Source organism: Hemicordylus capensis, chromosome 6 (assembly GCF_027244095.1).
Source record: "Hemicordylus capensis ecotype Gifberg chromosome 6, rHemCap1.1.pri, whole genome shotgun sequence".
Classification (NCBI taxonomy): Eukaryota; Metazoa; Chordata; class Lepidosauria; order Squamata; family Cordylidae; genus Hemicordylus; species Hemicordylus capensis.
In genome coordinates, this window is record NC_069662.1 from 155,451,176 (window position 1) to 155,467,590 (window position 16,415).

Consider the following 16,415-nt stretch of genomic DNA (forward strand, 5'->3'; position numbering starts at 1 on the left):
TTTTAAAATAAATTCATACAAGCTGTATAGGATGAAGAATCTGGCTTTTCTTGACAGAAAATTCTGCTATTTTTAACTAGAGTACAGACAGCTCTAGGTATACTTGCTTACAGCACCCTTTGTGAAAGCACCCAAGTGTCTAGTTTTAGCATATTGTGGTTTCTGGAATATTGTGCAATATTTTATATTGATGCACTAACAATGTAGAGGAACTTGTGGGCTACGTTTCTGGCTTTTGTTCAGTAGTACAATTCTGGGTTTTAATTGAATAGTAAGATAACTAGTACTGCAGATTGTTCTTCAGTTGTGAATGGTGAGAAGGCACTGATTCTTCATTTCAAGTAATCTGTCAATACTCTCCTATAAGCAATTTGGAGACCTTAGAACAAAATGGAAGAGTCGACAGGAGTGCAAATTTGTATGTTGGTTTAAGTGGTTCATAGTTTGGCAAATCTGATTATTTGCCTCTCCCAACTTCATTGTCCTTCACCTTCATCCAGAAAGGGGCTTACAATTTGTGTCTATCCTTGGAAGCCTAGCCAAAAATCACACTTATCAGAATTCTGCTCATCTTGTCCCTACCTTACCCAACCCAACTGTACCTTTGTGTAAGCCTGTGTGGGGTCAATCACCTGCTCCCCTCCCTGGATATGACTTTGGTGCAAGAAAGGTGTTGGGACTGCCCAGGTGCTCCAGCAATGCAGTAGCCAAAGTAATTGCTGCCACCATCTGCAGCTACTGAGCTGGCAAGAATCCAGGCACTCTGGGTGACTTGGCAACCATGGCCAAAGAAGCTGCACCAGCCACTCTTCCCAGCTCTGTACTGGGCCCATTAGCTTGGCCTGCACTACCCAGGCACTTCAGGGCCTCAGCAACACAGCCGTCAAAGCACCTCCAGCTTCTTCCAACTTTGGAGCTGTGGAGGGGCATGGACTGCCACACAACTGCAGAATGATCCCCTACCCTCTCTCTGCAGTTTCAAGGTTGGGAGGCAGGTAGGAGGTTTGTCTGTCATCATTTCTGCTAGAGGACAGCAGCCCATTTATGATGTCCAATGCTAAGCAATCTGAATGTTCTAGAATCTGATAGGCAAAGGTAAGTGATGTGCTACTAAAATTTTAAGTGTGCATATACTTTAAGTGTATAGACATACACTTACTGTTTAAAGCAATACAGTCTTTGCTCAGTATATTGTGACTGTTTAGAGAAAATTCTGATCCCATAATATTTAATATCTCCTCTCCTAATAGTTATATTTGTCTACTTTCAAGTGTAGCTCAATCATTTCCATCTTAGAAATTAGGATAACAAAAGGTCAGTAAATCAACTACACCAGAGTGGTGTAGTGGTTAGAGTGCTGGACTAGGACCAGGGAGACCTGAGTTCAAATCCCCATTCAGCCATGAAACTAGCTGGGTGACTCTGGGCCAGTCACTTCTCTCTCAGCCTAACCTACTGCACAGGGTTGTTGTGAAAGAGAAACTCAAGTATGTAGTACACCGCTCTGTGTTCCTTGGAGGAAGAGCAGGATATAAATGTAAAAATAATAATAATAAATAATAATAACTGATAACAATTCAAATAGATTTAGAGGAATACTCCCTAACTGCCATCTTTTTCTTCCCAATGTGATCTACTGCCTCACAGCTGAATTTGACCTGGCTTAAAAAGGAGCCTGGCTCCCACTATTCTGGAAGAAGGCAGTCTACTTTTGTTTTTAAAAGCTTCTTAGATGCATTCCCAATTTTGCGTTTTACAGTAATCCATTTCCTCAGAGGAAAGGCAAGAATATGGCCATCTGCTAGGTCTTGTGCTGAGCAAAAATACCAACTGCAGAGCTACATTTAGGTAGCACTGGTTTAGAGACTGGCAATTCAAATCATTCTCAGTTCACAAAAATGAATTTAACAACATTGATTTGTATTGAAGTTACTCATTTTACTCAACTATCTGGTAGTATATTTTGCTATTTGGGAATGTTGTGCCTAACATTTAAGTGGCATCCAATTTTGCAAATATTCCTCTATGGAAGGGGGAAAACTTTGCATGAAAGCAATTCTTGAAAGCAAAATATGGTTATCATCCAAGTTACATAGGCGCACAAAAAAAGCTACAAATGTTACCCATGAAAGAATGCACCACAAACATCAGCATTTATTCGTTTCAAACGTTTTAGCAAAAATGACAAAATACCCAAGCTCACTAGGCTTCACTTTTGTTAGCCTAGGCTTAAACATTACACATTTAAGATGTCAAAACTTACTAAATTGCCAGCATTCATGCACAACTAGAAAACATCCTTAATTTGATTAAACCAGAAATGCACCATCAGTAACATATTAACATTATTCACTATTCAATACTGAAAGCTTGAAATTAATTTTGCCTCGGAAATGTTAACTTCACAGTAGATGTAAACTACCAGTTGGCTCACATGTCAAAACAAATGAAAAAGGAAAAAAAAGCACGATTCATGCTAGCGTTCGTGTATAATTTTGCCCTAGTACTAATGCAGGGTAAGTTTTCACTAGAATGTTTAATAAAAAGCAAAAGTGCATACAGAAATTTACAACAATTTTAAGGACAAAAAATGGTCCTATTCATATGGTCCCAGCAATTAACGCAAAGTCTGACAGTATCATGAGCTCCGATGAGCTGTTTATAAATACTTTAGATTACGTACAGTATAATGAAAGAGTTCATTTGAAATCTTCAAAAAATGTTCCTGTTAATCCTCAAAGGGTGCGCGTTATAGCTTAAAATTTCTGTTAAATGCGTGCGTTGAATTACTTGTTATCCAAGCGTAGCAGCTGCTCCTTACCATTTATTGTTAAAGACTTTAACTGGCCATCTTCTTCAACTTCTACTCTCTCTTGTCCATTCTCAACAATTCTGCAGGATAAAAATCCATTTAATAGTCTGAATAGGCACAAGGATGTCCATAATGTGATTACCACCAGATTGGCACCCGATATAGTTAAACTGGAAAGTTTCATTTTATACAGAAGTTTGGAACAATGAAATTTAGCAGCTTATGCTGCTAAAGCTTTTGAAGGATTTTCAGGTGAACCACCATTTTAACACAATCCAGATTCAGCAGACCTGACACTTTATTTCTATAATTAAATTAAGACATTTCCAGCCCATTATGGTTTAAACTTGGCACCTTAACCACAGGAAAATACATTTTCTAATTCTAATACACCAAGACAACACACAAAACTCAGAAAAACCAAGACAGAATTATAGTAGCAAGCTTTTGGATAGATGTGTCATTAGAGTAAGCAGTGCACCCACATGATTATTTCAAGTCAGTTCTGGCCAGTTTCTTAATCTACTTGGGCTAGTAAAACATAGAGGAGATTTTTAACTACTGCTTTTAAAAATGTACTATGGAAAACAGCTACATTACCAACATAATGAAACATCTGAATTCAAATCACTGTACCTTTTCGTAGTAATTTTTCTGCCGTTAACTATTTTAGTTGAAGTTGATACTGATTTGAAGTTACCCATCCCGCTGCCACCAAACGATGTGGAGGAAAATGAAGTAAGGCCTCCATGTCCCAAAGAACCAAATGAAGTAAAACCTGGTAAGGGAACAGCATGATGTATTTAATCAAGGCAGAAGGTGCAACATTTATCCAGAAAGTACTAAGAATTAGTTTCTTTGAGGCCAATGGCAATGCTAGGGATCAAGAATGTCAGGCCACTGTCAAGACTTCTGCAACCTTGGAAAAGAGGCAACTAAGGGGAAACAGAATCAAAGTGTATAAAATTATGTATGGAGTGGAGAGGGTAGATAGAGAGAAATTTTCCTCCCTCTCTCACAACACTAGAACCAGGGGTCATGGAAGTAATTTTTCATACAGCGCATAATTAATCTATGGAATTCTTTGCCAGGGGATTTGGCGATGGCCACCAGCCGGGATGGCTTTAAAAGGGGCTTAGACAGGTTCACGGTGGACAGGTCTATCAATGGCTACTAGTCTGGTGGCTGTGGGCCATCTCCAGCTTCAGAGGCACAATGCCTCAATACCAGTTGCAGGGAAGCAACAGCAGGAGAGATGGAATGCACATACCTCTTGACTGTGGGCTCCCCAGAGGCATCTGGTGGGCCACTATGTGAGAAAGGATGCTGAACTAAATGGGCCTTGTGCCTGATCAAGCAGGGCTATTCTTATGTAACCATGTTTAGAAAAACTGCAGCTATCAGAAGTTTGTGTAATTAGTTTTAGCTAAATATCAGCCAGGCTCATATCAGCCTGTCTTCAGCTTTTTAAGGCCCAGCTCAAGATGAGATTTGGGTACTTAGCACAATAGTTCCTTTAAACTAGGAAAATTAAGTGGGCAGAACTTACACAGTAAAGCATGCAAAGCATCCTTCATAAAAAGGTTGTGCAATTTGCTGGCTTAGCCAGTACTATGAGGTTTCTGAAGAGCCAGAGACAACATAATAGGCAACTTCCTATTTTCCTAATACACTAGCTGGGTTTTAAAAGTATAAACCTTCATCACATGGCAAGCCATTTTTGAAACACATGCAGCTCTCCAAGGTTTTGTTACATAGCCTTGGGGTGAGATCTGCAGTTCAAAGTGAAAAACCCACAGGGCAAGCTTAAGGCTGGGTAGACCTAAAGTAACTCTGGATACCTGCCTCAGTTCCCCCTCAGTTGTTTACTCCCATAATTCTAGCTCTTCATCGGTTCTGACATATTCTGTGGGCTCCCTCAAAGAAAATCCTACACAGTAGGACATAGTCTAAAACTTAATCTGTAATACTACTTCAGGATTTGTTCAGCTGGACGCAGTTTTAATGACACTGAATCACTCACACTCCCCTCCTACCTGTATCAAATGAGGAAAACCCACTCCCAAAGGCAGGGAATCCACCAAAGGCAGAGAAAAAGCTTCCACCGCCTCTATTTCTGTTTCCACGTGGTCCTCGTCTGTTACCAAAGAAGTCATCAAAAGGATCTTCTGTAAATCAAATGGAAGAGCCAGTTAGAATAGTTAGCCAGGGTGTTTTTGAACCAACACAAACATGAAACACCACACAATGGCTTGTAATGCAGCCCCACGGCATGGATTTCTCCACCCTGCCACCCTCTTTGGAGGCAGCCACTGCAGGAGTTCTCTAGCTGGGAGACACAGTGGATGTGTCTGCTTTTGTAACCATGAAAGATGACTTGTGTCATAGCATTACAAATGATCAAGGGTGTATCACTGCTATTTTAGTTTTAACCTTTTACACGTTCATAAACTTGGGAACTGGGAGAAGACACAAGGTATATTATGCCAATTAGTTTTCTAGCTTTTAACCAGATTTTTAATCAGCATTAGGAAGCCTCTATGGAGATATCTTACGACACTAAATCTAAACCTCAAAACTCCTGCTAACGTGGCAGGGAGGCACCTTTTAATGTGGTGATTCTCTTTATTTAGCAGGCGGAGTGTAACTGGCCCTATCCACCCCCAGCACAGTACTTCCAGTGACTGCAGCTGGTGTTCCTTTTTAGATTGTGAGCCTTTTGGGGACAGGGATCCATCTTATTTATTTATTATTTCTCTGTGTAAACTGCCATGAGCATTTTTGGAAGGGTGGTATAGAAATCAAATAGATAGATAAATAAATATTGTAGCTTCTCATAACAAGTTACTAAAAAGAGTCCAAAGTGAGATAGCTCAAGACAACCAATAAGAATGTTTCTGTCATACACAGTAACATACTGGTTGATTTTTTGAAAACTGACAGTAGATCTAATTCCAACTGTTTGGGGGGCATTTTAAAAACTGACATCTAGAACATTTCCTATGTTCAGAGCTACAGTAAGAAGATTTGTGATATGTAAGAAATATGCTTTCTTGGAGTGTATCTGCACCCCTTGGGTACAAGGAATGCTAAACAAGAGGTTATGCTCCAAATGCTTTATCAGGTCCAACACAAAGTAACTATGTAGAACAAAAACTTTTAAAGGTTTGTTCTTCCTCTGATATTTGCAAACATTACAAAAGTCATAGAACAAGGCTGGGGGAACCAAAGTTATACAAACAAATGCTTGAACCCAAAATATACAGTATACATACAAGCACAAAAAAAAGACACTCTACCAGATTTTGCAGACATTGGGACAGGGAGATTTAATTGTTAGGATCAGACAAATGTTAGGATCCTTCTGTCATGGGAGAGGTGAAATATAATTTTCATGACACCACACAGAACTCAAAGTGAAATGCAACGTTCTGTTGTAAGGTATTTTAATGATGTTTTTTTTTTTAAAGTTTCAAAAGCATTTATAGTCTTCAAGTAAAGGAAAGCATAACAAATTCCAGGCACTGTCCTCTATATGTATTTGAGCCTGTTCACACACATTTTGGGGTATATAAGGATAATTTTAACACACCTAATTGTATATTTCCAAATGGTTTACATAAGTACATCAATCAAGAAGCAAGGAGAAGCTGCAAGCTTGCTGCCAGTCAGTGTGTGGAACAGCCCTGCAGGAAACATTCCTGAAATTGTTAATCTGAACCCTAGGTTTGCTAGGGTTTAAGTTACGAACCTAAAAGCACGTGTGCATCCATTCAGACACCTACAAAGCTAGAGAAATCAAAGTCCAAGTGTAGTCACCTTGCAGATTAAAGAACTTTTTTGTCATTCTTTATGAGAGAAGCAATACCTTGGGACCATGCAGTCTTAAGGGTTGTAGCAGTTACATTGATGTATTCCAGTTTACTATCATTGGCTTTTGGAGGGCCATCACGCTGTTGATGAGGGGTTTGTTATAACACAAACTTGTTATATCTTACCTGTCAACATTCAATAAAATTGACTGTCAATTTTATTGAATGCTGACAGGAAAGATATAACAAGTTTGTGAAAACAGCCTCATATTTCCTAAACAGATTTTCAAATAGATCACTGCCTACAACTTAGTCACCCTTTCTACTCCTCGGCAACAAAATGTGACCATTTATTAATAAAAGTATTTGGAGCAACTTTGCATCTTTATTTCAGATTCTAGAAATTTCATTTAACTATTAATGATATATTTTATTTATTTCTATCTGTGTAAACCACTTTGGGAACTTTTGTTGCAGAGTGGAGTTCAAATATGCTTACTTAGCCCAAGATCAGCATTTGGAATGCCCAAATTAAGGCAATTAGATTAAAATATTTTAAAGAGGCTGAATTGATTTGAAAACTCTTGAGGGCCTTCCTAAAAGCAAACAGAGAAAGAGATGCTCTTATTTCATGAGGGACTGTATTCCTGGGTCACCTCCAAATGAACCACTGGCAACTGTAACTGGACCTCTCCAGATGATCTAATAGGCAACGGGGTTCATGACAAAGGAAGCACTGTCTTAAGAACTTTGACTTTCAAGCAAGTTGGAAAGGACACTTAGGTGCGATTGTGTCTACCTCCTAGTGAGCTGATCATTCCATATCTGCACTAGAGCACTGACAAAATCACTAGCAGAGCCAACTCGAAACCCTTCCAAGGCTTCTTGGAATCCTATTGGCTCCAATAACCTTCTCAGGTGGACCAACCTAATGGGTCCTTCACCCCTGCTGAGGTAGGTTGTGGTTGTAAGTCCTACCTTAACCAGATGGTGATCCATCCATGACAATGGGAGAAGACAGAAGTGCCCACCTAGGGAACACCATCCTCTGAGTAAAAGACCCAATCAAGCATGTGACCAGCATCATGTGTTGGTCCAGAAACCAATTGGGATAGGCCTTTAGTTCTCATGGCTGCTATCAACACCTGAGCCACTCCCGATAACCAGCTCCTAAAATGAACATTGAAGTTCCCCATCAACAACAACCTGGGCCACTCCAACACCAAATCCACAACCAGGTCTGTCAGCTCAGTTAAGACTCTGTTGGGCAGCGGGGTCATCAGTACACCAACAGAAGTCCCAGTCTATCCTTGGTTCCTAGACTTAGGTGCACACGTTCAAGATAGGTGAATTCCCTGACAGGAATCCTGGTAAGGGAGATGTTATTCTTATAGATCAGCCACCCCATTGCCCCATCCACGTCCCCTCACCTGTTCCACCACAGAGTAACCCACCAGGAGAAATTGTGGACAGAACTGGACCACTAGCCTCTCCCGACCAGGTCTCTGAAATGCACACCAGGTCAGCGCCTTCGTCCATAATCAAGTCATGGATGATCTGACTTATTTTGAACCGACCTGGTAAAACTATTTCTAAGTTTACCTACTCAAGAGAATAAAGAGAGTCCATTAGTGTCCAAAGCATCATTCACCAATATATGTAAATAATGCAAAGCCCATCCTCATCTAAAGGACACAATGGAAAACAGCATTCTCTGCATCGAGAGCAATTTATGTCCATATACTTATGTATACTCATAAAGTAATCCCTTAGATACTTTTCTGCAGCAAAACACAGAGGCTAATGTCTCAATTGCTAAGTAATCAAGGTGATATAGGGCAGCCATGTCTAGCTCCCTGTTCTAAATTGAATTAATGGGATGAAATCTCATTTGCCAATATCGTAGTGTATACTATAAACTTTATCCCAAACAACCAATCTTTAGCAGGGTCAATGCTTTTGATATGAATTTTTCAAGTATCACAAAAGAAACAGAAGGCTTGCAGCAAGTAAAGTACTGTTCAGACAAAATTCACTGCAGAATACAGCTCTTTACCCTAACAGATTATCATGTAAACCACTAATACAACCATCCATTTTATTCCTGCTAGTTAAGAATGACACATAAGCAAACTATAAAGGTCACTTGCATACAAATCAGCTATATTACATTACTGCCTACTATTATGCATCCATGCATCTATCTATCTCTATTTATCTCACTTTTTAACAAACATTACCTGGTGTTCATTCCAACAGAATTTTGCACTTCTTGGACAAAAAGTCATCAGGGAGAGGCCACAAGTCAACCTTGTTCTGTTTATAGCAAACTACTATAGTTCAGGGGGAACCAAGGCTTCTGTTCCACATTCCAGTTTGTTACCTTTTGCTATGATCATTCAGAAAGACTGACATCCAGACTAATGCAGCAGCAAAGTGCATTTTCCAGTGTGCAAGGGAAAGGGGTGTGCTCACGCATGCAGGGGAGCCATTTTATACCATCCCCACTTAAGATTAAATGTTTCAATTCATTCTGTGATATCAAAATAAGAAACACACTTACAAGACATGTTGTATGAGTGCACAGGTTTATGTATACTTCTACATGTTTGTGTGTGATTGACTGTACCCATGTTCATTTTAAAAACGAACCTTATAGGTTTTTCAAATGCATGGTAGATAGGAAGTGTACTGCTGTATACATTCAACATGCATGAACTGTACTTGTGTACAGATCTACACTTATGTACACTGCACCCAAATTATATGAGAGTTGAACGTAACATGTGGAAAGGGCTTTATGAATACTGGTAAAACATGCTCTATCACTGAGCTGTGACCATTATTTTTTTCCTTTACAGAAAGCAAGAGAGAATTTAAGCTGTTCTGCGAATCTAGAGATTTATTGATTTGTTTATAAACTGCCCCATCCAGAGGCTCTGGGCGGTGTATAACAACTTTTTAAAAAGACATAAAACCCACAATTAAAACACAATGCTAAAAACAATATAAAAACAATTCAAAAATGATTAAAACTATTTAAAACCTATTAAAATACTTTTTAAAACAACACTTTACAAGCCTTGGAAGGCCAGGGCAAATAAATAGGTTTTTAGGCCAACAGCGAGCCTAAACTGCGGATATCTGCCAGGAGTGCATTCCACAGACCAGGAGCAGCTACAGAAAAGGCCCAGTTCCGAGTTGCCACCAGACATACCAGTGGTAACTGGAGACGGACCTCGCCAGATGACCTCAACGAGCAATGGAGATCATACCGAAGAAGGCACTCTCTAAGGTAGACCGGAACCAAGCCGTTCAGGGCTTTAAAGGTAATAATCAGCACTTTGTATTTCACTCAGAAACATATCAGCAACCAGTGCAGCTGTTTTAAGACAGGCATAATATGTTCCCCTCCAGGTTACCCAAGAGACCAATCTGGCTGCAGCATTCTGAACTAACTGAAGTTTCTGAACTACGTACAAAGGAAGCCCCACGTCGAGCGCATTGCAGGAATCGAGCCTGGAGGTTACCAGCTGATGCACCACTGTTTTGAGATCATTCTCTTCAAAGAATGGACACAGCTGTTGAATCAGCTGAAGCTGATAGAAAGCGCTCCTGGCCATAGCCTCCACCTGAGATACCATGGTGAGGTCTGGATCCAAGAGCACTCCCAAGCTGCGTACCTGTTCCTTCTGGGGGAGTCCAGCACAGGAAGATCTAACTCATCCCTTAAATTTGGATCCCCCACAATGAGCACCTCCGTCTTGCTTGTATTCAGCTTCAATTTGTTATCCCTCATCCAGCCCATTACTGCCTGTAGGCAGGCATTTAGGGAGTGAATTCCATTCCCTGAAGATGATAAGGAGAAATAGATTTGGGTGTCATCAGCATACTGATAACACCCTGCACCAAATCTCCTGATGACCTCACCCAGCAGTTTCATGTAAATATTAAAAAGCATTGGTGACAGAATGGAGCCCTGAGGGACTCCATATAATAGCTGCCGTTTTAAAGAGGAACTGTCACCAAGCTCCACCATCTGGAATCTGCTTGAGAGATAGGAGTGGAACCACTCCTATCCCCAAATCCCCCAGTTGATCCAGAAGGATACCATGGTTGATGGTATCGAATGCCGCCGAGAGATCCAAAAGAACCAACAGAGCGATACTCCCTCTGTTGATTCCCCGGTAAAGGTCACCCATCAGGCTGACCAAGGCAGACTCAACCTCATAGCCCGCTCTAAAGCCAGTTTGAAATGGGTCTAGATAATCAGTTTCCTTCAAAACTGCCTGAAGCTGGTTAGCCACCACTCTCTCAATCACCTTACCCAACCATGGGAGATTGGAGACCGGCCTATAACTGTCTATCACTGAGGGATCTAGGGAAGGCTTCTTAAGAAGTGGTCTAATCATTGCCTCCTTCAAACAAGGAGGCATCCTACCCTCCCTCAGCGATGAGTTAATGATATTAACTAAGCCATCCCCAACAATCTCCCTGCTAGATAAAAGCAGCCAGGTCGGGCAAGGATCCAGAGAAATATCAAGTTGTAGGCCTCACCACCCCAAGCAGCTTGTCCACGTCATCAGGCATCACAGACTGAAACTGATCCAATCTAATACTGCAAGAGGGATTGCTGGACACCACCTTAATAGACTCTTCAGAAACAGTGGAGTCCAAGTCGGCTCGAATACAGGAGATTTTGTCCAGAAAGAACCTAGTTGTTCATAGTTAAATTTCCCCTTTGTTTGGTTCTTGCATGAAGAACTGAGATCTTCAAGTTGTACTGGTCAACTCCTAACAGCAAAGTGCTTTAATAAGTAACACTTCTGATTTTTCAGTGTGTTAACTTGAGTTGAATACTGCATACCAATTGACAATGCTTAATCTTAATAAAGCTTTTCTCAACACCCCAAACTTGAAAAACAGAACTAAATACACACATAGATATGGTCAACACCTTTTTAAAGAGACTATCTTGTACTCTGTTTCCTAATAAGTTCTTCCTGCACAAGTAAAGGAGACAAACGTTAGTCAGTTTTCCCTCCTTCCTCAATTACTAGAGTGACAGGAGGACAAAAAAACCTTTAGAACCTGAAACAGCCAGTTGTCTATCAATCTGCGAGTCTTCATCACTGTCTTTCAATATAATACACTTGTTTATACATTTCGACCAGTGAATAGATTCACTGAAGTAAGAACTTCGAAAAGCTGACGTATTAGCTCAGTCGATGGCACCTGGAATCTCAGACTTTCATTATATCACCCACTTTTTAATCTCACCCACTATACATCAGCTTTTGACCAGCTTGTTTTATTTATATACAAGCAGTTTTCAGCCCGTTAGAATAACGGACGCTAGTAGACCGCCCCCGCCCCCCGTCTCCCACGGGGCCGAGTGCGGTCGCCAGCGGGCCCAGTCCTTCCCAGTCTGCGGCGTCCACCGCCATCGGGGCCAGTCGCCCCGCCGCCACCACCTCTTGCTGAGGCCGCGGCTCCGCCGCTGCCTCGCCCATAGTCCTGCGGCCGCCGCCGGGGCCAGTCGCCCTGCCGCGGCCGCCGCCACCTCTGGCCGAGGTTCCGCCGCCGCCTCGCCCGCACTCTGTTCCCGAGGCTCTGCCGCCGCCTCGCCCGCACTCTCCTCCCGGCGTTGGCGGCGGCCGCTTCTCCTCGGCCCACCGCTTCTCCTCCTCCCGGCCCCACATGGCCGCCCGTGTCTGGGCGGCCGTATCTTTCACAGTCATTCTGGGCATGCGCTCTGCGCATGCCCAGAACGGCCGAGAAAGACACGGGCCGAGAAATGACACGGGATCACAATCAAGCCTTTTATTATAGAGGCTTGTAATATTTCTTAGAAATTTACCTTGAAACACACTAGGCCAAAACAGATCAATTGAGAGGATAAAAAACCCAACAGAAGTATTGCTTTGTATCACATTAAACATCTGCATATCAAATTGTTCCAAGAAATACAACATTGTTGCCTGAAGAAAGAATGTGTTGGGATCTTAAGCATTTAAGCATAGTTATTTGAAGGTAGAAACAAAAATGCTTTCGTTCCAGAAGTAAACGAGAGAGCTCAGATAGCTGTGAAATCTCCAAAAATAAAAAAGCTGTGTAGAAAGACTTTAAAATCTGCTCAACACATACACACAACGTGACAAAGATAAATAGTCCCATATTCAAGCAGAAAATTTCAACCATCTTGATGATTTTTTTTAAAACTTTCTTGATTTAAACACTTCTAGATTAAGCTTTCTGGCTGCTTGAATCTTAGATTAGAATAATTTGGTTAATGCTAATTTGCGTATTGTTCTATTCTCAATAACTAGATATGTAGTTAAAGGAATTCCTAGTTTCTATAAAGATAGCAAGGAGTTAGCATTTTTAAATGGTAGACCACAGAGGACCATTTTTCAGACCGACAGATGTTCCACATTGCCTTGGAATGGATAGAAGCAGCATCCTGTTAACTCATCCACAAACCTTTCTGTACCTAATTCTCCAAGGAGGCATTTTCAGTAACTGCTTAAATTATGTACAAAGCTCATAACCAACAAGTATTTGGGTCCTGCAGGTTAATTTTGGTTATAAATACTCATATCATTCCCAAAGCTAGTGAACCTAGGATATTGTTGTTTCTAACAGCATTTAGACCAGACTATGGCTAGCATAATTACTTTGTACACTATGCCAACTGAGCATCGTCAGAAGAAGAGACATTTTAGATTACTTAAATGAGTTTTATTAACTTAAAGGTTAATAATAATATTTTAAAAATTCAGTAGAATTCCTCCAACTCTGATTCTATACTTGTTTCTTCCTCCAGCTCCTCTAATGTTAAACTGCCAGGCTCTTCTATCCACTCTTCTGACACTAAACTTGATTCAAAACTTGCTGTAAAGCTTGCTTCCTCTTCTACGGTTTCTTCTCCTACTCCTTCACATTCCTCCTCCACCACTAGCAATTCCTCCACTTCAATAAATCCTTCAGCATATTCTTCCAACACCTCAATAAAATCTTCATCATATTCTTCATATAGTTCTTCCTCTAGCATTTCTTCCACCTCCTCTGCCAGGTCTCCTACTGACTCACTACCATACTGTTCCTCCAGCTCTTCTACAGACCTTTCTTCTGATCCTTCATTAAACTCCTCTGGCAGCCAACTGATAATCATTGAGAAGGAATCTAAGAAAAGTATCAATTGTATTTGTCAATTCATAAAGTACATTTCTTACTGAACAATGCAAGTCATCTTGAGTTGCAACACCCTCAAACTCATCTGTGAATTAAGTCCAATTTGGCCACAAATGGAAAGTGCCATTTTAAAAAGGTATGCAATATTTGAGTTTTGGTATCAAAAGGCAGTTCCTCTAATGAATTATGGTAAACTACACAGTTACACAGTAAATGGCGAGATGTGTTCCAGTTAAATAGAGTAGTTCAAGTTTTTCAGTGAATATAATTATGAGAGACTTCACTGGTGAACCTAAAGTGTATCAGTTTGATATCTTCACTTCAATTGCCTCCTGTTGCTTGCCAATACAGATAGCATTTCCCACTTTGTTCCTTGGGAAAGACTCTAAAAACCCATTAAAATATGCCGTGTGCATCCAAATCAATTTAACCAAATCAATCTTGTTCTAACTCACAAAGCAATGGTATATGCCATTAGAGAAATGGGGTAAGTAGGGGAGGTTGAGCTACTTCTTTTGGAAAAGAAATGTGATTCAAATTAAATGAGGACAAACTTTCAGATATATTATTTTCCATGCTACTTTCTCGACCAGAAGCAGATGTAACATGTGGTTCCTCAAAGATCAGTCCATGGTATTGGAAAGGAAAAGTAATCTGCTCCTCTTCCCTTAGGAGAATAACTTGTTGGTTATGAGGCTGTTACCTACTAGGTGGAATGGTGATGGTTTAATCTTCTTCATCTCTATTGTAGACGCAAAGGTGATATCTTCCTATCTTGACAGGTGCTGGTAAGGACGACACTCTGCCTGGCCACAGACATATCCATCGTTGATCAAGGTAGACTCCAGGAATGAAGGGATCAAGGTATGTTCCCCTTTGTATGTGTTAAAAGCATCTGCACCAGTAGAGTTTGAAGTACTTCTGGCTCATGTGTTACGGCTGGTTATGATGGAGGAGTGTCAGAAGAAAAGTGGTCAACAAGTTCATGAGTATCTTGCTGGCCAGTTTTCTATACTTTTAGTCTTCAAAGCACACTCTTCCCAAGCATCGATGCCAATCAGATTCCATTAACTCGGCTTGTGTTTTTCAACCAACCAGTAAACACTGCATGCAAGTACATCATAATATTTAGAAAGCAATATATATTTAGTCATAAAGAATCCTATTTATTTTTCACATCTCCTTGAAGCCAAACTCACTCCAAACCAGTTTGCAGTGAAGGTGAGAAGATCTAGTTTGCAGTGAAAAGAAAAGGTCAAAAGCAAACTAATTCTGAAGTCTTTACAGAGCACACTGAACTATCTACACAGACTGTAACCCATCTGTTTAACAGATTCATAGCAACCCAGAGATATCCAATTAAACAAAACCAGACTTCAAGTATGATGCCCTTTAGACAACATCAACAGTGAACACATGGTAAGAGTTGAGCAATAAGAAGTTTAAAAGATGGCAATTTTTACCACATCAACGCTATAGATATTTACAGGCAAGAAAAGACGGAGTGCAGTATATTTTAATACCAACTTGCATTTCAGTATGTTACATATAGGTAACCCCCCAATCCCAGTACTGAGTACTCACCAAAGAAATCAAATGAAAATGGGTCCCTTCCTCCAAAAAACTCCCTAAAGACATCCTCTGGATTCCGGAATGTAAAGCCATACTCAAATGGGCTGTCAAAATGACTTCCACCTGCAAAAAAGAGGCACTCAATATCACAGTTCTTCAAGCATCTAATGCATTAAATCTTCAACATTTGCAGTTTATACCATTCTCACTAAACACTCAATGTGAAGAACATTTCAGTCTGACTGATTCTTGGGTGTATTTTTTTAACTGTAAGAATGCCAACAGAAGAGATCTGGATCAAGAAAGTTTCCAACTTTTCCATAATTCTTTACATGTTTTATTTAAAAAGCCAAGAAGTCTATAAACTGAGCTTACGTAAAGAGTTATTTAAACTATTTTACTGTGGCTTCATTTCACACGTCACAAGACCTCATAGTTAATCTGTGCAACAAACTGGTTGTTTTTTCATTCTTTCAACAATTTGTTTTCTATAAATCTAAACTCAAATGCTAGTCTGATGGCAAACTACTAGTGCTTATTTGTAGCAACACTGCAGAAACATTTACTGGGAAACTATTTACCACATTAAAAAGAACAGTAGAGTTAAATCACTACATACCTCCTCCACCATTTAAGCCTTCTTTTCCATATTTGTCATAGATGTCACGTTTTTTAGCTACAAAGAAAAATGAATAGTTACAACACAATCTATTTTGATATGAAAGTTACCTTGATGTCTGGCAAATTTATCTTAAGACAGGTTTATCATATTTTCCAGAAACATGAAGACGACTACTTCTTTTTTTTAAAAAAACCTATTTAAAATCAGTGAAGAGAACAAGATGTGCAACTCAACTGGGTCCCAAGAAAATTTAAGCTATGTGTACAAAAATGGCTGAACAACTTTTAAAGGAGGATGATGCACAGGCTATTAGAATAGCTGGGAAATCTGAATTATAGATGTATAGCAAAATCTTCCTCCTCCTACCGAACTCAGCAATAACTATATTAAGAGTAGTCATCCA

At 40.2% G+C, this 16,415-nt stretch overlaps 1 protein-coding gene across 4 annotated transcripts in view; it reads right to left on the bottom strand.

Moving 5' to 3' along the window:
• DNAJB6 (DnaJ heat shock protein family (Hsp40) member B6) overlaps positions 1-16,415 on the bottom strand; it is a 70,631-nt gene that overhangs the window by 43,232 nt on the left and 10,984 nt on the right. For 3 of the 4 annotated variants that reach the window (XM_053262579.1, XM_053262580.1, XM_053262581.1), the window contains exons 4-8: positions 16,010-16,066; positions 15,403-15,513; positions 4,849-4,980; positions 3,449-3,590; positions 2,822-2,892 (exon numbers count right to left, since the gene is read on the bottom strand). In XM_053262579.1, coding sequence (XP_053118554.1) covers positions 2,822-2,892; positions 3,449-3,590; positions 4,849-4,980; positions 15,403-15,513; positions 16,010-16,066 — 513 coding nt within the window. Of the gene's footprint in view, positions 1-2,131; positions 2,893-3,448; positions 3,591-4,848; positions 4,981-15,402; positions 15,514-16,009; positions 16,067-16,415 lie in introns of those variants that run through there. The other variant, XM_053262582.1, reaches the window with a different exon arrangement.